We start from the raw sequence: 20,029 nt of genomic DNA on the forward strand, positions 1-20,029 counted from the left end.
CAGTGCTTCAATGAAGAAATGTATTATAAAAGATGATTCTGTTAAAATGGAGCTTGTGGCAAAGGAAGCAGTAATTGCATAGCATACTGTAAAACACAATCACAGTTTCAGATCTGTAGATTGCACCTGTAAGCTAATTTCTACATTGCTTGGGCCTACATTTTCATCAGCACAAAAAGTGAACCAATCATGAAAAACCTTCTTGCTCCAGAAGCTGAAAAGATTTTGCAACAGGAGTTGGCAAAACTTCACATCTCACCATTATGGTAGGTTCATCTAACCGCAAAGGTCAAAAGGCTGTTCCTCTCTTAGTAAGAGACTTCCATGCGAGTATAGAGCTAATGTGAAAGTTCTTGGACTTGATCTCCTGCCAGGTGAGACAAGTGACCAATCCAATGATTATGTTTTCTTTGTTTGGAGCCGCACCCTTTACTTCCGGGCATGTGCCCATCTTGACCGTTGAAGTTTTACCGGGGAGGGGGACGGACGGACTGCTGGTGGTAGGTGGGTGTGGCTAAATGGGTTCAGGGTGTGGGTAATGTGTTCCCCTTTTTGGTTTAGAACAGTGGTTCCCAATCTTTTTGATACTGGGGACCAGTAAACCCATTCACAAGCTTTTGGAGCACTGGTAACATTTATTTGTATATTCATTAAGCAAATGATGAATATGCAAATAAATTGTGTTGCTGGCCCTACCTGTCCCGCAGGTTGCTCTGCCCCCCTTCCTGGCCCCAATCCTGGCCACTTTATCAGCTGGCATCAGCTCCCCCAGCTGCATCCGGTGCCGGGGGTTCTCCATTGGTGCACATGGTGCCTGGCCTTCTCCCTGAGTCCTAGCGCCCGCCGGATCTAGCCCTGCCACCCAGGAGCATGCCTGACAGAGCTGCCATGGCAGTGGCTCTCTCCCAAGAGGGCCATGCCATCATACTCGGCAGTGTGGGCTGCTGCTACGTTGTCACGCAAATTAATAGGATCATGCGCAATCATTTTTCTAAGGACTGGTATTTTTTTTTTTTTTATAAGGACCGGTAACTGGGCCGCGGCCCACATTTTGGGAATCGCTGGTTTAGAAAATATGGTCACCGGCTCCCCTCCCCCCCACCGCATTTGTTACATGCGCTGCAAATGTTCCCCCCCTCCCCCCATGAGTTTTTTCCTGTGTAGCAGCTCTCTACACACAAGGGCTACGTCTACACTGGCAGCTTCTTACGCAAGGACTGTTTTGCAGAAGAGCTCTTGCCCAAAAAGTTTTCTACAAGAGCGCGTGTACACTGACATGTGCTTTTGTGCAAGAGCATCCATGGCAGTGTGGACGCTCTCTTGTGCAAGAAAGCTCAGATGGCCATTTTAACCACAGGGGCTTCTTGCGCAAGAAATTCATGGTGCCTGTCTACACTGGCCTCTTGTGGAAGAGCTCTTGCACCAGAGGGCTCATTCCTCATGGGGCGAGGAATAACTCTTCCAAAAGAAGCCCTGCTTTCCAACACTAGACTGTAAATTTACTTGTGCAAGTGCAGAATAGACAGTAGGCAAGTTCTTGCGCAAGAAGCTGCCAGTGTAGATGTAGCCAAGCAGTGTGAGTGCCACATGATCTCTGCCCCCCCCCCTCCCGAGAGACAGTAATTTGGGTCCAAGTCAACCCCTCCCCTATCTCTGCCCCCCATCTAACACATCACCTACTCCGCCCGCGCCAAGCGCCCCCACGCACCCTCCCGCCCCACCTTGGCTACTCCGATTTATCCGGCCACGCTCTCAGCCCAGCGGGGTGCCCCCTCCCGCACCCCGGCGCGGCCCCAAAGCAACGCGCGCAGGGCCCGACGCGCGGCCGCGGTCTGTGCTGGGGCCGGGACTTACAGCGGGCAGACGCGGTCGCACGGACCCCGAGTTTCGTCCCGCGCTCTGATCTGTTTTCCCGGGCCCGTGGGCGCTACAACACCGGCCCGTGGGCAGCGGGCGGAGCAAGCGCCTGTTCCCAGCCCCGGCTGCAGGAGCCTTCCAGCTGCCCAGAGCGAAATACCAACCCCCCCCCACCCCGCGGCGGGCGGGGGCAGGAGGCAGCGACTCCCCGCGCCGGGCGCTGCTGCGGGCGGAGCTGGAGGCTCCGTCTCTCCCGGCCGCGCCGCAGCCGGACCGAGCCCGGGGCAGCAGCGCGCAGAGCCAGCTGCACCCAGCGTTCCAGCCCCTGCCAAGCCTGCGCCTGCGCGCAGAGTGAGGGCAGCAGCGTCAGCCGCGGCTACTGCGCATGCTCTGCTCGGGGGCGGCTTTGCTCAGCCTGTTCTAAGGAGAGAACTCTGAGACCAGCTGGTCGAGTCGCTGCAGCCCGGTGTGTGCGGGGCTGGGGGGGAAGGAGGAGGCGGGGGCAGGAGTTGCACTGAGGGGCATGGGGCGCTGCCGGGGGGGGGAGTTTCATGGGGCTGAGGAGAGCGAGGCTGGAGCGGGGGAAAGATGGGGGGGGGAATACCCTTTGCAGAAGCCGCACTTTCCTTTGCTCCCCTCTTCTTTGCCTCCCTCTCCCGTCGCAGAGGAAGAGAAAGTAGGAGTTCAGCACTCCCTGCATCCTGCCTGGCTGCCTCCTGCCCACACCCCTCCCTCGCCAACCTCCTGCACCTCACCTTCTGGCCAGATCCTCACCAACCTCTTGCATCCCACTTCCCGCCCAGATCCCACTCCAAGCCTGCTCCTGCACCTTGTATTGTGCCCAGACCATCACCTCAAGCCCTATCCCGCACCCAACCTCCTGCCCAGGAACCCCCCCCCCCCATTTCCAGTCCACTCCTAGCAGCCACCTCCTGCACAGTGCACACTCATTTTTTGTCCCCGTTCCAAAGCCCCCACAAAATCTACTAGTTTGGGCCCCCAAAAGAGTTTATCTGGCTCTGATGGGTGAGCCCTGAGCCTTAGTGCCTCCCTCCATCCTTTTTTACATGCTGCTCAGACTAGGTAGACTAGCGGCTTTAAATAAAGCAGCCTAAATGTAGATCCCTACATCCATATTTGGGCATCAGAATGTATGGCTTATTCATCAAAAACCCTGGGTGCTCAGAACGGAAGCCTGTCGTTGCAGATGCATTAATGTTTAAGTCAAGCCAGGCATTGAGAGAAATCAATGCGGATTTGGGATCTAAGTTTTATTTGTTGTTTATGGAATATCTAGACTCAAGCATTTGCCCAAAATGGCAGTGTCTAGCATGAGGGTGGGCAATAATTTTTGATTTTGGAAAGCGATCGAGGGCTCCACTCTTCCACGGTATTACTGGAGAAGATGTGGGATCTAGAATGGAGGCTGGTGCAGAAGGGATCTTAGGATAAAGGATCGGGGTCCAGGAGAGAGAATGGGATTTGGGAGGGAGTTTGAGTGAAGGAGGCAGTTGTGATCTAGGGCAGGAGACTGGGGTGCAGGGTTTTGGGATGTGGCCAAGGAGAGGAGGGCATTGTGATCTCAGGCAGGAGAATGAGGTACCAGATCTGGGAAGGTGTATGTGTTATGGGGTGTAGGCAGAGAGTTTGGGTATGTGGAGGAGGGAAGAGGGTTGGGGAAGGGAGGGGCTGCGATGCCAAGAGAGGGGCTGGGATACTTCTCAGGCTCTGGCTGAGAAGTACTAACCAGCAGAAACGTGAGGCAGACTGTCTGCTGCAGGCTGCTCTGTGCTCCACATGGCTCTGCTCTGGGCATGAGGGAGAGGGGGAAGGGGGTATGAACAGGGAGGGAGAAGACTTCCTACACTGCTCCCAGCAAAAATGCTCAGCTCCAATTGGCTGGAAACTGAGAGATTGGCCAATGGGAGCTAGGAGATTTTCCTGGGGAGTGAGAAGAGCATGAGAAGTCTCCTTCCTCCCTCCCCAACCATCTGGAATGGAGAACAGCTGGCTTTTTAAAGGTTGAGCTGTTCTCTGTCTAAGGGTTCCAGCGAGGCAGCTGCAGGCTGGATCCGGCCCGTCGTCAGCTTCTTGCCCACCCTTGGTCTAGCACACGTGTCACCAGGGTCAGAGTCTGGGCCCAATGGGGGTATGGAAAGGATTAAAACCCCCTCTGAAATGTCTCCAATTGCCCTTCTCCTCCTGACAGGCTGCAGGACACCCATGTCTTACTCCAGCACAGCCCGTGGCCTCCAAAGCCAGGGACAGAAAATGGCTGTGGCAGAGCCGGTGACCTTCAAGGAGGTGGCTGTGTATTTCTCTGAAGAGGAATGGGCTCTGCTGGACGCGGGTCAGAGAGCCCTCTACTGGGATGTGATGCAGGAGAATTATGAGGCTGTGAGCTGGCTGGGTAAGGATTCCTGTCCCCTTGCGTATCAGAGGCTGGGTTGGGCTCTGGAGCAGCTGGGTTGGGTTTGGTTCAGGGTCCCTCATTGTCCCCTGCCCCCCAGTGTCAGCAGTATCAGCCCCAATAATCCTGGCTCCTGTGTGAGAGACTGTCCCCTCCACGCCCCCTCCCAGGGGAAGTCGGTTCAGGGACATAACAATGGTGCAGCTCTTCCCACAGCCACGTCTCCATGTGCTTCCCCATCATCTTGCCCCTGTTGTGCCTTGGCCAGAGGTGTGAGTGGAAGGGCCCAGGTAGGAATGGCAGGTGCCAGAGTTGTGGGGTTGGGTACGGCTGCTGTTAGTCCCTGCTGGGTCCCCCTTGTGCCAGTGGGCTGAGCCCCTGGAAGGAGAGTGCAGTTCCTGGAGTCCTTTCCCGGCTGTGACTGATCTGTGACATGCTGGTTCCTGGCTGTGAGAGGGGCTGGGTGCTGGAGCTGAGGGAGGGTGGATGAGGCAGTTCACGCTCTGCGAGCATTTTGTGTGGAGCCGGTAGCTCTGTCGTGGATAAATGTGAGGAGAGCACTTGTGTTTCAGGCACTGCACTTGGGAGACCTGTGTTCAGTTCTCTGCCCTGACTCAGCCTTCCTGCTTGATCTTGGGCAAGTCACTTACATTAACACAAAATGTGGACCCAAGATTCTTCGCTAGTTGCTTGTCTATAACCATAACTATACGTGGATAATGTAGCTGACGCACGTGTGTAAAAGGGGACAGCTCATCCTGTAGGGATTGCCCGGATATTATCAGAGGGTTGTCTCTGACTAAAAAAAAACCCACCAACACCCTAAAACAATGAAGTGAATTATGGGACACAGGCTAGATAATCTTTCAAGTGCTACTAGACTATTTGTTGTTGTTTTTTAAGTTTAGGCTAGAAATAGTTACAATAGATGCACAGAGATCTTTCCTCTACTGCATATTTGGGAGAGTTTGTTTGTGTCTGTCTGTGTATTCAAGAACTCTTCTTAAACGGGAAGACCTAGGACCACCATATTCAACTTGCTGCTTTTTCTTATCCTATCTTAAAGCAAGGTCAGGGTTTGGTTGTGCCAGGGAAACGGGATGTGCCTGGAATGGGATTGTGCCTCGGCACATCCTACAGAAAAGGGACAGACTCACAAGGCAGATAAACGGGGCTGGTTGGAGTCTGGAGCATAAGCAGAGTCTGAAACAGCCACCAAGGATTCTCTGAGCTGCTCAGACAACTTCCTCCTTGTAGCTCAAGTCGAGCATCTGAGCCAAAGAGCAGGGTGAGTCGAGCCCCACAGCCTGGGGCTTTGTGCACAGAGCCGTTGGAGTGGTAGAGTTCCCCAAGTCCTAGTGACCTGCCATGTGGCAGCTGCAGTCTGAGCCCTGCCTGGGGGCCTCAGTGTCAGACCTGCCAGCCCTCACTGGAGTTCCCCTTCTGAGCTGTGTGTTCCAGTCCTGCCCTGGGATGAGGGGAAGGAAAGGGCCTTGAGGGAGCCTGAGATATACCGTATATTCCGGCGTACAAGACGACCTCTGATGTTAAAAAACATCCCCCAAAAATCGGGGGTCGTCTTGTACGCCGGATGCCCCGCCGCCGGAGCCCCTCCGCGGCTTTGAAAGCCTCGGGGGAAGCCGGCGGCGGGGCATCCCAGGCGCGCATGGGCTGCCCCCCCGCCGGAGCCCCTCCGCGGCTTTGAAAGCCTCGGGGGAAGCCGGCGGCGGGGCATCCCAGGCGCGCCTGGGCTGCGCCCCCGCCGGAGCCCCTCCGCGGCTTTGAAAGCCTCGGGGGAAGCCGGCGGGGGGGCATCCCAGGCGCGCATGGGCTGCCCCCCCGCCGGAGCCCCTCCTCGGCGGCGCGGAGGGGCTCTGGAGGGGGCGCAGCCCAGGCGCGCCTGGGATGCCCCGCCGCCGGCTTCCCCCGAGGCTTTCAAAGCCGCGGAGGGGCTCCGGCAGGGGGGGGCAGCCCAGGCGCTCCTGGCGGCTTTGCTCCCGGTGCCTCTGGTCTGCTGGGGACCATCTCCAGCAGACCAGGGACACCGGGAGCAAAGGAGGCGGAGGGGCGCTGGGGTATAAGATGAAACCCTATCTTTTAATTAAAAAGATAGGGGGTCGTCTTATACACCCAGTCGCCCTATACGCCGGAAAATACGGTACTCTAGAGAGTGCAACAGAGCGTTCATTTCCCCTGGGGGATGAGCTGGGCCATTCACAAGGCAGGAGGGATGCACCTTTACTGCAGGTGGGTTTGTCGTGGGATCTTGTACCACCCAGAGCCCAGTCTGTGCAAGATGGGGAAAGACCCCCTTTGGGTGAGTGACTCAGATCCTGCCTCTGGAAGCAGTAACGGCACGGACCTTAATGAACAAGATCAGCACTTGTTAACTGGTCCTCGAGCAGGATTTCCAATCTCCAAAGCTCATGTGATCTCCTGGGTGGAGCGAGAAGAGGCGCTTTGCATACCAGATCTCCAGGCTGTGAGGAAGGGGAGATCGTCAGCAATCAGCTAAACCGACTCAGAAACCAATTTCTGTGTCCTCATAGCACCGGGGTCGGCAACCTAGGGCTGCGAGCCAAATATGGCTCTTCTGGAGCCCCAACTCAGCCTCCCCCCCCAGATACTCCTGCAGCAGGGAGTTAGTGCTAACACTACAGCCTTATGGCCCCCCACAAGTTTAGAATGCAGCACCGGCTTCCCCCAGTGTGTAGGAAACAAACAGCCAAAATGGTTCCCATGTGTTGCCCATTTTTTTCCCTGGGAAACACTTCCTGGAGGCTTCCTTCTGGGAAATGGGAGCAGCAGGGGACAGGTTATGTATTGCCTGCCATGCAGCGCAAAAACAAGTAAGTGCCCCCTACCCCTCACTCATCCCCCTGGCCAGATGCCCCTGCCCTCGCCCTTTCTATACTCCACCTCCCGCACCGATCCTGCACTCCCAGCCCTGTCCTGCATGCTGAACCCCTCATTTTTAGCCCCATCCCAGTACTTGGAGGGGGGGTACAAAATCCACAAACCCCAGAAGAGTTAATCTGGCCTGAGGCCATGAACTTCGGTCCTCCCTGGCTCCCCTACTATTGGGCTGGATCACCAGGGGAGTGATGTGTTTCAGTTGGGGGTCACATCAGTGAGGGTTGGGTTGATGGAATTTGTTTTTTTAACTTCTCACTTGTGAGGTCCCTGGCTGATTTTTCTGTGGGTCAGTCACTACTGACCCAAAAAAGGTTCCCCACTCTTGCCATAAATCAAGATAATGTTGAAACCTTTTGTGTTGGACATAACATTTTATTTTATTTAAAAATAAGGCTTGCCAACAAGCCCCCAGTTGGGGCCAAGCCTCGTGGCTGCAGCATCGTAACACACTTGTACCCCCACATGCACCACCCCTGGGTTCATCATACACCTGAGCCCCTGTCATATGGTTCGATTTTTAGATCCAAGGGAAACCAGGACACTCCAGAGAGACTTAACCACTTTCTTATTTATTACCAGCTTTAAGCAGTTAACTTAGTTGTGTTTTTACAAGCCTTAAAAACAATGACTATACAATTTAAAATATTTAACGTTTAAAATCGAAAACAATTAATAAAATGCAAACGCAAGTAATAGAAGATTATTATAATACAATAATTAAGCCTAGTTCACTTACACTTCACCCGTATGCTACCTACAGTACCAGGCAGGAGGTGCTGGTGATTCCCACGCGCAGAAAAGCCATGCACTGGGGTCGCCGGTGTGAAGAAGTTCACTCCTTCTAGTCACATTGAAAGCAAGACTTGTGGGTCAATCCTGCTTATTTCCTCCTACTGATCCTTTTCTTCCTCTATATGTATATTCAACTTGGTCGTTCTAGTAATATCTACAAATCAACTCCATATTGAGTAAGACACCTATTATACCAATATTTAGGATATATTTTGCTGAGCCAAAATATTGCAAAAGCCCTTAATTGATAGGTTTTTTCGGCTGTCTCTGGAATTTGTCTCTCATAAAAAATGGGAAGTACTAGTGCCAGGTTGTTTCTAGTGGTTTTGGCCTGGTTTCACTGGCCTGTATAAGTTATGCATGATTGGGCAAGCACTCCTGACTCTCCCCCATCTTTTTTGGCCTTGCCTGCGTGCATGCATGCACCAGACTTGAGTCAGGCCTAGGGTTTGCTTTGTTAGAGATCCATACTTTGGGTAAGGCCGGGACAAGGCCTAGCAATGCAGACATCATTGTTCTGGTCAAGGGAGGGTCGTCCAGGCTCCCCTACGCTCCCCCCCTCAACCAAGTCGAGTTTGAAGCGATAAAATACTGGGTCAGGAATGTACCAACTTAACTCTCTTTAATATGAGGCACGCAAGAAATAATTTGCCACACGGAGGGTACATCTCGACTGCAAGCTTTTTCGAAAAAGCTTTTTCAAAACAGATTTTTCTAAAAAGCTTTTCAAAAGAGAGTGTCCAGACTACAAACGCGGATCGAAAAAGCGATCCGCTTTCTCGAAAGAGAGAGTCCAGACTGCCTGGACACTCTGCCGAAGAAAGGGTACCTAGAACCCTTTTGGCAGGGCATGGGGGCAGCATTTACTTCCTGGTTCTGCGACATGCCCTTTGCTCCACAGATGCTCAAAGGGGCCCTCCTGCACAGCCGTTTCTCTGCTCCTGCAGCTGGCTTGCTTGCATGCCTCTCCGAGGTCAGCAAAGCTCTTGCAGAGCCGGCTTCGTTTGCCCAGCTTTCTTGGATGCCACAGTATTTATTTATTTATTGGCCATGGTGCAGAAACTGCCCCTGGGCATCCGATGGCCCCACGTGAGGGGAGGCTGTTTGATCAGCCTTGGACAGCTGCCATCCGCCAGGCCCATCAATTGACGGTGTGCATCCAGAAGGCCCTGAGGGAGAGGGTCTCTGAAGGAGCCCAGTAACTCTCCCCAAGGTTCAGGTGCCTACTGACCTGCCTTGACGTGGGGGAGCGCAACATCCCTGAGGTGGTGGCCGTGTGTTGCGTGCTCCACAACCTGGTGGAGAGCAAAGGGGAGGCCTTCCTCCGAAGGTGGGGGACAGAGGCTGGTGGCGAGGGGAGGCTGTTTGATAAGCCCTGGACAGCTGCCATTCTGCAGCGGTTTCATTGGGCCGTCTGGATGGTCCTGGCCCAGCACCGCTCAGAACTTGGCCTTGAGACCCTCCCCCTGGATCCGGGAATACTGGCCTTGCCCCTGAACCTCATGTTGGAGAGGCAAATTTGGAGGCTGGACACCAGTTCCAACTGGTGGGACCGTCTTGTGTTGGAGCTGTGGGACGACCAGCAGTGGCTCAGCTACTTCCGCATGCGGAAGGCCACCTTCCTTGAGCTGTGTACCTGGCTCACCCTTGCCCTCCGATGACAGGATACCCACTTGCGGCCCACCGTCCCCCTGGAGAAGAGGGTCGCTATTGCCGTGTGGAAGCTCGCCAACCCCAACAGCTACTGCTCCGTGGAACACCAGTTTGGTGTAGGGAGGTCTACCATTGGGGCCATCTTGATGGAGGGTAAGGCACTCTTCGGGCAAAGGCCTTGCAGGAGGGAGGGCAGGGTGGAAAAGGTGGAATGTTGGGAAAGGGCAGAGGGATTGGAGGATGATGGGGTGTGGGGACAAGGCCCAGACCGGGGGGGGGAGGGGAGGAAGGTGGAGCATCTTAGCCTCACTCATCCTTGCTGCTGGAGGGGTCAGTCTCCTGGGGAGTGGCTCCTAGATTCTTAGGGTGGGGGGAGAGAGAGTAGTGGGCCAGGCACCTTCCAAGGGCTCAGGGCTCCTCTCATTCTCTGGTGTGTGTGTGTGTGTGTGTGTGTGTGTGTGTGTGTGTGTGTGTGTCTTTCTACAGGTGGTGATGGCCATCAACTCTGTGCTTCTGTGAAGGATCATCTGGCTCAGAGATGTGGACCCTATCGTGGCCAGATTTTCTGCCCTTGGATTCCCAAACTGGAGGACCGGTCAATGGAGGACACATCCCGATCTGCACACCACTCCATCGGGCCACCCAGTTTATTAACAGGAAGGGCTACTTTTCGATAGTGCTGATTGACTACTGGGGACAGTTTACAAACTTTTATGTTGAGTGGTCAGGCTGCGCACATGGTGCCCACATATTTAAGATCTCTTGCCTGTACCGCAGGCTGGAACATTCTTCCCACAGCAGGACTTTGCTCTTGGGGACCTGCAGATACCGACTTGCATCGTGGGTGACGCGGCCTATCCACTGATGCTGTGGCTCAGGAAGCCCTACACTGGCCACCTGGATCCGAGCAAGGAACAATTTAATGCACACCTAAACTGGGCTCTGATGCAGGTGGAATGCACCTCCGGGCGTCTGAAGGGGAGGTTCAGATGCCTACTGACCTGTCTTGACATAGGGGAGCGCAACATCCCTGAGGTGGTGGCCGTGTGTTGCGTTCTCCACAACCTGGTGGCGAGCAAAGGGGAGGCCTTCTTCGAAGGTGGGGGACAGAGGCTGGTGGTGAGGGAGGCTGTTTGAACAGCCCTGGACAGCTGCCATCTGCCAGGCCCATCAATTGGGGGTGCGCATCCAGAAGGCCCTGAGGGAGAGGTTCTCTAAAGGAGCCCAGTAACTCTCCCCAAGGCCTCCCCAATGGGGCCTTGTGTCTTCCCCCCCCCAATATACCCTAACTCTTTCTCCATTCCTTGGAAAATCAAAAAAGACACTGTTTTGGAATTGAAAATAAACTTTGTTGTAACTTTGTACTAAATGTGTTTTAACTTTCTACAAAACTTATTACAAAACTGGGGTGGAGGCAGGGTTCAAAACCTGGAAGGGGGAAGTGGGAGGGGAGAAGAGGGGAGGGGTCAGAAGCTGGAGGATGGCAGGGAACTAGGAGGGGAGCTCAGGACTGGGAACGCCTGCACCTGCCACCTCGGGTCTGGGGTCCTCTGTGCTTGAGGTTGGGTGGGGTCTGGGAGAACAGGGGGCTGTGTAGGAGGGGAGGCTGCAGCTGACTCAAGGAGGATGGGAGGAAGGGGAAGCAGTAATTGGGACAGGATCCGGGTAGGCCATGACAACATCTGTGCCATGATTCGGGATATCTCCCCGCTGAACCGTCTCTTCCAGCATGCACTCCCACCACTCGGCCTCCTCGCAGAACTTCTGAGCGTGGGATTGCTGCATATCCTGCATAACCGAGATGTGCTGGCGCATGAGTTCTGGGCCCCCCACTATAGAAAGGATGTGGATGCATTGGAGAGGGTCCAGCAAAGGGTGACCAAAATGATTAGGAGGCTGGAGCATATGGCTTATGAGGAGAGGCTGAGGGATTTGGGTTTGTTTAGTCTGCAGAAGCGAAGAGTGAGGGGGGATTTGAGACCAGCCTTCAACTTCCTGAAGGGAGGTTCCAAAGAGGATGGAGAGAGGCTGTTCATAGTAGTGACAGATGGCAGAACAAGGAGCAATGGTCTCAAGTTAGAGTGGGAGAGGTCCAGGTTGGATATTAGGAAAAACTATTTCACTAGGAGGGTGGGGAAACACTGGAATGGGTTCTCTAGGGAGGTGGTGGAAGCTCCATCCCTAGAGGTTTTTAAGTCTCGGCTTGACAAAGCCCTGGCTGGGTTGATTTAGTTGGGATTGGTCCTGCCTAGAGCAGGGGGCTGGACTTGATGACCTCCTGAGATCTCTTCCAGCTCTATGATGCTATGAGTTCCTGGTGGGCCCGCCAGTGCCTGCGGATCCCCCTGCTTCGGTTGGCCGGCTGAGCTGGTGGGCCTCACCCTTCACTGAGGGCTGTTGCAGCTGTGAAGAACAAGAGGAAGAGGTGATCAATCATCCCTGAACTCACAGCCTTGACAGAGGGGACGCTGATGTCCTAAGACCCAGGCCCCACGTGGCCTGCCCAGCCGTCCCAGCCTCACAGGGGCCATGAGATGGCCGGGAGTCCATTCTGCATGCATCTCCTCTCCCCCCACCCCGGACGAGCAGGCCAGGGAAGTGTCCATCCAGAGTGGGTTCCCAGGTGTGGGAGAGGGGCCTGGAGCAGCCTGGCCATCCCTGCCCTCCCTGCACACACACAGCTGCACCTGGCCCATGCATGCTCCGGGACTGGCTCCTGAGACTACATGTTGTCGCACACGGCCACTGCACATGCTGGCCGTGCACGTTCAAGTGGCACGCTGTCCAGGCCGAGTGTTACAAGTGACGATCGTGCCCCATCCCCTGTGAACCAGCCTCCCCCACCCTGTCCATGTACTAACCTCACAGCACTCACATTATGTTCCCTCCCCGGCGTCAGATGATGCCTGGGAGGTATCCTGGCCCTGGGGAACCAAATCTAGGCTGAGTGTGATGGTGTCCTCTTCCTGGACCAGCTGCTCATCCTCATCCCTTGGTGACCTGGCTGGGTGACCGCAGGCGCCTCCATTCCCGACTCCATGAGGGACCTCGGGGACTGTGCATCCCCACCTTCTGTGATCTGGTGGAGTGCTCTGAAGTACGGGCAGGATGCTGGTGCTGCCCCAGAGCGAGAGCTGGTGTCGTGGGCCTGAGCATAGCCTTGCCGCAGCTCTTTGACCTTTGCCCGTACTTGGTCAAGGGTGGTGGCCTCTTTGTGCCAGAGCAGTGGCCATCCTGCCATATATGTCGGTGCTCCTTCGCCACGATTGAAGGGCCCAGAGTTACTCCTCCTTAGTCCAGACCTCCAGCAGGGGCTGGATCTCAGCCCCTGACCAAGCAGGTGCCTGGCATTTGTTCCCCCTGGGCAAATCCTGGGGCAGCTCCCTGGAAGGGTCAGGGGGGCCTCAGGAGCCTTGTGGCTGTGTCTTTTTTTTAACCTGTTGTGGCAGGTTGAGCTGTGCAGTCAATGTGCTGTCTTGAAGCCAGCTTCCTGCCATCGTGGCTTACCGGGGTGCCTGTGCCTCTAAGTCCTGGCAGGAGACAGGAACTATAGAGTTGTGATTAGTGTAGAAAAATTGTCCACCAGGGTTTTTCCTGGAGGCCTCTTTTTTCGATAAAACTGGCTCCCCCGCGTCCACACATGCCTTTTTTCGAAAGATCTCTTCCGAAAAAGGCATTATTCCTTGTAAAAAGAGCTTTACCGCTGTTAAAAAAAATCACCATGTTCTTTTGATTTAATCTTGAAAGAACGCAATGTCAGCATAGACGCGGGTTAAGTTTTTTTGAAAAAAGGCCCGTTTTTTCAAAAAAAGATGTAGTCTAGATACTCCCAGAGACAGCCACAAAAACATCAACACTGCTATTAATATAACTACTAATACTATAGTATGAATTAAAACACTCAATAGCATGCTAGCTATAGATAAATAGCCTGCAATTATATATCATACTAACATTACTCTGCTACTTGCTCTATATCTGCCAGCTTAAGCAACTACTTCTCACAGTGTACGATGGTTGTTTAGTTTACAATACCATCATGTTTTCCCCACTCTTGGCAACCATGGTGGTATAATAAGTCACCCAATGGTAAAAGCCACTTGGCTGTTACTCTGAGTGCCCAGATACAACCCATTACAATAATGGGGGGCAGGGACATACTGATAGCCCTTTGAGTACCCTCCTTATGCTGCATCCAAGTATTGAGCATGGGATTAGCCCATTTACTACAATTAGAATGCATTCAGGAAATATTAATGTCCCATTTTAGAGTCACAAAATATTCAATAACTCCCGGTGAAAATACTACAGAATCCTCAGGCATCGCATGACCCAGGAGAGTGGGTACTTCTGCTGGGTTAGTGGGTTCAGTAGAGACGTAATACCATGCTGTGTCCCCCCCCACACACACACCAAAACCCATTTGTGTCCCCATGTATACCAAATCTGCTGTGTCCAGTCACTGTTTACAGGTCTCCTACAAGCTTGTTCCCAAATACTTACACTATCAGGCCTAGTGTTGCCAGATGGTTTCACCAAAAATACAGAAAAAAATGCCAGGAAAATTTTGTTGAGCAAAAAACAAAGCAGTGGTTGTAGCTTCTGCCACTCCTCCCACCCCGACTGGGCGCCAAGTCAGGAAAAGCAGAAAACACGGGACATTGTATATGTCAAGAATTTTCTCAATTTCTTTAGCGGACAGAAGGCACAAATGCTGGACTTCCCAGTTTAATACTGAACACCTGGCAACCCTAATCAAGTCTTGTGGCACAATCAAGTTAACCATTCACCCTAGCAATTATAACCATGAACAGGGCTCACCGAGCTGCGGCGAGCCCCGCTCACCAGCCGTGCTGTCCGGCGATTTGTGCATGTGCAGATCATTCTGCACATTCGCAGATCGTCTGAATTCGGCTCTTCCGGGTTGCAATCTACTCACCACGGGCGAGTAGATTGCATTATTTGTTGAGCCCTGACCATGAACATAAGTTGTAATCCATTTGTTACAGAATAATGATAAGTCCCATACACAGTTTGTCTATGTCTACATTGGCGCAATCTTGTGCCAAAGCGGCCTCTTTTGCGCAAAAACTTGCTGCCTGTCTACACTGGCCGTGAGTTCTTGTGCAAGAACACTGACGTTCTAATGTGTGAAATCAGTGCTTCTTGCACAAGAACTATGATGCTCCCGTTCAGAAATTAGCCCTCTTGTGCAACTGTTCTTGTGCAAGAGGCCAGCGTAGACAGGCAACATGAATTTCTTGAGCAAGAAAGCCCTATGGTTAAAATGGCCATCAGAGCTTTCTTGTGCAAGAGAGCGTCTACACTGGCACGGATGCTCTTGCACAAAAGCACATCTCTTGAGCAAAGGCACATGCCAGTGTAGACGCTCTCCTGCACAAATACTTTAACGCAAGAACTCTTGCGTTAAAGAGTATTTGCGCAAGATCATGCCAATGTAGACGTAGTCTTCCAGTCTGATTGCGCACCACTTCGATAACATAGTTGGTATTCTCTGCCCATAATTGTTCAAAATATTTGGGTCTGAGATATTCAATGCAAAGGTGAGTTTACTGACTTGGCTAGGGATATGGATGCCCTCATTTCGCATTCCCAAATTGATGCTGGCGAGCTCTGGTCCGGGTGACCCAAATGCAGCCTGTCACTCCAAAGGTGACATTAGAGATACTGTTGGTGGTCCAAGTTACGTGGTCAGTAGATGATTGATAATGAAAGAGAGTGGCTCTTGCCCCATACAGTATTTGAGCCGTAGGAGGACAGGTCTAGTTGACAGATATAACATATGGAGCAGGAATTGTTTTTACATTTGGGCTATGTTTACATTGGCATGCTCTTGCGCAAATACTCTTTACCGCAAGAGTTCTTGCGTTAAAGTATTTGCGCAAGAGAGCGTCTACACTGGCATGTGCCTTTGCTCAAGAGATGTGCTTTTGAAAGGATTCATTTCCCCCCAGAAAGGCTGCAAAGAAGCCAAGAATTGTTTTACTATACCACTTTTTCTTTTTGACATTTTCAACAATTGCTCAATTCCTTCTAGACTTTTCAGAATTAACTTTTTACGCTCTTTCCCTTAAATGCTTGCTTGCTTTGCTTTCTTATTTGTTTGGGCCTGATCCTGCTTTCTCTGCTGACTGGTCCCTTTCCACGGACACAGGTTTTCTCCCTTACTAATTTAGCAAGAAAGATAGGCTTCTTAACTAGTCTCCATGCCACCTGTTCCTTTTTTTTTTTTTTTTTTTTTTTTGTAAATCCAAATTTTCATGTATTTGGAATGCTAGTGTAGTAGAATGCTGTTTAAGCCATCTTATATTAATTGCAAAATTCTAGTTTTTTTACTTTTATTTTTATTCTTTACAGCTTCCCATTGCTTTACAAGTGCCAGTCTATGTTTTCCCAGTTTTTACCAGTTACTCGACATTTATCTCGATCCCAGCCAACCAGAGGCTGAGTTTGGCTTGTAAAATGCTCAAGGATAGTCCAGGGATTAGAAAGTGCCCATCCTGGCATCATCCCCTGGTCCTTATCCTTTCCTCTCGTACTGCTCCTGGAAAGTGGCATGGTTCCCAAATCTCCTGGACCTGTCTGGATCCCTCAGATTCTGTTTGTGATGTCAATTGTCATATAGTTCAATTTTTAGGTCCAAGGGAAACCAGGATACTCCAGAAAGATTTAACCACTTTCTTATTTATTACAAGCTTTAAGCAGTTAACATAGTTGTTTTAAGTTTTACAAGCCTTAAAAACAATGACTATACAATTTTAAATATTTAATGTTTAAAATCTAAAGCAATTAATACAATGCAAAGCAACACAAAAGCAAGTGGTAGAAGATTATTATAGTACAATAATTAAGCCTAGTTCACTTACACTTCACCCGTATGCTACCTACAGTACCAGGCAGAAGGTCGTGGTTCCGTTGAGTCCCACATGTAGGAATGCCATGCACTGGGGTCACCAGCGTGAAGGGGTTCATTCTTTCTAGTTACATCAAAAGCTGGACCTGTGGGTCAATCCTGCTTATTTCCTCCCACTGATTATCTTTTCTACCCCTATATTTATACTTGACTTGATCAATCTAGTAATATCTACCAATCAACTACATATTATGTAAGATACCTTCTATGCCAATATTTAGGATACATTTTGCTGTGCCAAAATATTGCAAAAGCCCTTAGTTTTTTCAGCTGTCTCTGGAATTTGTCTCTTATGAAAAATGGGATGTACTAGTGCCAGGTTGTTTCTGGTATTTGGGGCCTGGTCTTGCTGTACAAGTTATGCATGATTGGGCAAGCACTCCTGACTCTCCCCCACCCTTTTTGGCCTTGCCTGCATGTGTGCACCAAACTTGAGTCAGGCCTAGGGTTTGCTTTGTTAGAGATCCATACTTTGGACAAGGCCGGGATGCGGCCTAGCAATGCAGACGTTGTTCTGGTCAAGGGAGAGCTGTCCAGGCTCCTCTTCAGCCCTCTGTCCTGACCCCTTCATGTCGCCACATCCCTAGATTCATGCATCCTCACATCATCAGACTTTTGCACCCCCACATCACCAGTATCCTGCCATAACACTCCTGCACTCCCCACACTCCCCAACCCTGAGCCCATCATACACCTGATCCCCCTGCCCTTAGGCCTTCATACCCCCTACAATCCAAGACTCATGCACACCCACATCTGCAGTCCCCTTCCATAAGATTGACAGAAGACAGCCTGAATGCCTGCATGAAACTGGATTTGACAAGTTATGATGTCAACTTCAAAGAAATATGCAAAAAGGTACAGCAGCAAACGTGTCATTAAATAAAGTCTGTGCGTACAATGTTTCATGTATGCTATTCATCATTCTGTCAATTATCTATACTATGAAGTTGTATATTTTCAGCCATGCAAGTGGGCATTCTTATATGTCTCTTCGTTGACCATTTGTTCTGAATTTTTATGTAGTTTGGCTCTTTGGTTTGAAAAGGTTGCCAACTCCTGTCATAGCAGGTATCACTTGAGCATTTTCATCAAGTCTAAGTGACTTTTCAGCTTGTCTTCAATTCAAGTCCAAGTGTGGGAGGAAGGTTGGGTTCTCCTCTGGGGAAGGGTTGGCAGGAAGGAGGATGAACTCAGCTCGGGATTATTCAACCTTTCCAGTCAATATTTGGGTGTGGTCCTCCTTCTCTGTTCCCCTTTCAGAGATTTCCTTTCAGTTCAGCACGGAGAATGACTCCTATCTGGATTCTCTTTCTGTCCCAGCAGGTGATTGGACGGTGAGTGAGAACAATGAGGAGAGTCTTCAGCAGGAAGGACTGGAGCACTTGGGTTTACAAGGAATGTTATTGGGAAGATCTGAAGGACCTGTTTCCCAGAGTCCTGAGCAAGGAGAGACCTGGGAGAGTCAGCATAGCCCAGAAGGGCCACAGCAAAACCATCTGGTAGAAGGACAGGATAAATCCAGTCACAGGAACAAAGGGATGAAAAGAAACACAGAAACTGTTCGACGGAAAATCCCCCATCCACAAGCACCCTACATCTGCTGTGACTGTGGGAAAATCTTCCACTGGAGACAGTCCCTTAATTTACACCAGAGAATGCACACAGGCGAGAAACCCTTCAACTGCTCTGACTGTGGGAAAAGTTTCATTCAGAGATCATACCTTGTTAAACATAGGAGAATCCACTCAGGAGAGAAGCCCTTCAACTGCTCCGAGTGTGAGAAAAGCTTCAGTAGACGCTCAACTCTTATTAGTCATCAGAGAATACACACAGGAGAGAAACCCTTCAACTGCTCTGACTGTGGGAAAAGCTTCACTCGGAGGTCATACCTCGGTGCACATGGGAGACTCCACTCAGGAGAGAAGCCCTTCAACTGCTCTGAGTGTGGGAAAAGCTTCAGCCAGAAAGGACATCTTATTAAACATCAGAAAATCCACACAGGGGAGAAACCCTTCAGCTGCTCTGACTGTGGGAAAAGCTTCACTCAGAGGTCATACCTGGATGCACATGGGAGACTCCATTCAGGAGAGAAGCCCTTCAACTGCTCTGAGTGTAGGAAAAGCTTCAGCCAGAAAGGACATCTTATTAAACATCAGAAAATCCACACAGGGGAGAAACCCTTCAACTGCTCTGACTGTGGGAAAAACTTCAGTCAGAGGTCATACCTTGTTAGACATGGGAGAATCCACACAGGAGAGAAACCCTTCAACTGCTCTGACTGTGGGAAAAGCTTCAGTCAGAGATCAGACCTTGTTAGACATGGGAGAATCCACACAGGAGAGAAACCCTTCAACTGCTCTGACTGTGGGAAAAGCTTCAGTCAGACCTCAGACCTTGTTGCGCATAGGAGAATCCACACTGGAGAGAAACCCTTCAACTGCTCTCAGTGTGGGAAAAGGTTCAATCAGCAGGCAACTCTTACTAGTCATAAGAGAATTCACACAGGAGAAAAACCCTTCAACTGCTCTAAGTGCGGGAAAAGCTTCAGTCAGAAAGGACACCTCATTAAACATCAGAAAATCCATACAGGAGTGTCATGATTAGGAGCGCTGATCAACATCCAGTGACTTAGGGGTTAATTCAGGTACCTAGCAAAGGTGTCAGCTGCGGGGGTTCAGGCAGTCTGTCAGTAGCAATGCAGGTAGGAATTTCAAACTGGGAAAGAGCCTTTTTCTGTTTCTTCTTTATTTGAGATCCAAGCAGTTTCTCCCAGGTATTCAGGGAGATAGGAGATGCTTTCTTGCTCCAAGAATGGACTCCTTGAAATGTGTAAGTTGGGAAAAGTTTAGATAGTTCATCGGGGTTTATTGTTTTCCTTGTTTTGGCTGTTTGGAAATCATGTCTGAACTGTCTAATTGTTTTTCTGTTTTGTAACTAAGGATTACAGCCCAGGGACTTTCCCTGAGTATATATATCAAATAGTGGCTATTTACCACCTAGCCAATTTACTATGCTTGCAACAGTAGTTTTGTTTTGATAATAAAATAGTTTTCTTTTTATTCTAATTAACCGGTATTGGTTGATTGTTGTGTCCTTAGGACTAAGTGCCTAGTTACAAGGGCAGAGTCCATTGTTGTCTATGGATTCCCTCTGTTTTTCCCAACTCCAGGCAAAAGGAAGTTTGAGACAGGGGAGAGCTTTACTTTAGGGAAGGGATTTCCCAAGTGATCTCTTCCCTGATTTTCTTGGACTCACTTGGGTGGTGGCAATGAGGAACCAATCTTGGGTTTGTTTGTTTTGGGGAGGGGTTTAATCTCAGAGGGACTGTGATTGAATAAGTTAGTTTCTGGGAATTAGAGACAGGTTTTTCAGTGTTTATTAGGTTAGCCGGCCCCCTTCTCTGCATGCAGTGTGTCAAGTTGGGGGATGGAGCTGTTACACTGGTAAATAATCCCAGTGCCCAG

General features: G+C 51.0%; 2 protein-coding genes across 8 annotated transcripts in view; one reads left to right on the forward strand and one right to left on the reverse strand.

Moving 5' to 3' along the window:
• The window catches only part of LOC102460271 (uncharacterized), a 116,152-nt gene that overhangs the window by 12,685 nt on the left and 83,438 nt on the right, over positions 1-20,029 (reverse strand). The gene's annotated exons all lie outside the window — the stretch shown is intronic.
• On the forward strand, positions 1,856-19,622 carry LOC102458372 (uncharacterized). 5 transcript variants are annotated; one of them, XR_012898523.1, is made up of 4 exons: positions 1,856-2,323; positions 4,067-4,267; positions 7,944-9,781; positions 10,115-10,963. XR_012898523.1 is itself a non-coding variant. In XM_075914031.1 (3 exons), the coding sequence occupies exons 2-3, from the start codon at positions 4,081-4,083 to the stop codon at positions 19,163-19,165; spliced, it is 1,467 nt and encodes a 488-aa protein (XP_075770146.1). In that variant the 5' UTR covers positions 1,856-2,323; positions 4,067-4,080; the 3' UTR covers positions 19,166-19,622. The 5 variants fall into 5 exon arrangements, 2 of the variants coding, with proteins under 2 accessions (XP_075770146.1, XP_075770147.1); XR_012898524.1 differs by having other exon boundaries at positions 9,640-9,781; XR_012898525.1 differs by lacking the exon at positions 7,944-9,781.

Source organism: Pelodiscus sinensis, chromosome 32 (assembly GCF_049634645.1).
Source record: "Pelodiscus sinensis isolate JC-2024 chromosome 32, ASM4963464v1, whole genome shotgun sequence".
NCBI lineage: Eukaryota > Metazoa > Chordata > Testudines > Trionychidae > Pelodiscus > Pelodiscus sinensis.

Bases quoted from the DNA above. Each gene is read 5' to 3' on its own strand.
- LOC102458372 (XM_075914031.1), top strand. From the start codon at position 4,081: ATGTCTTACTCCAGCACAGCCCGTGGCCTCCAAAGCCAGGGACAGAAA. The intron at 4,268-17,885 runs GTAAGGATTCCT...TTTCTGTCCCAG, and splicing joins TGAGGCTGTGAGCTGGCTGG to CAGGTGATTGGACGGTGAGT.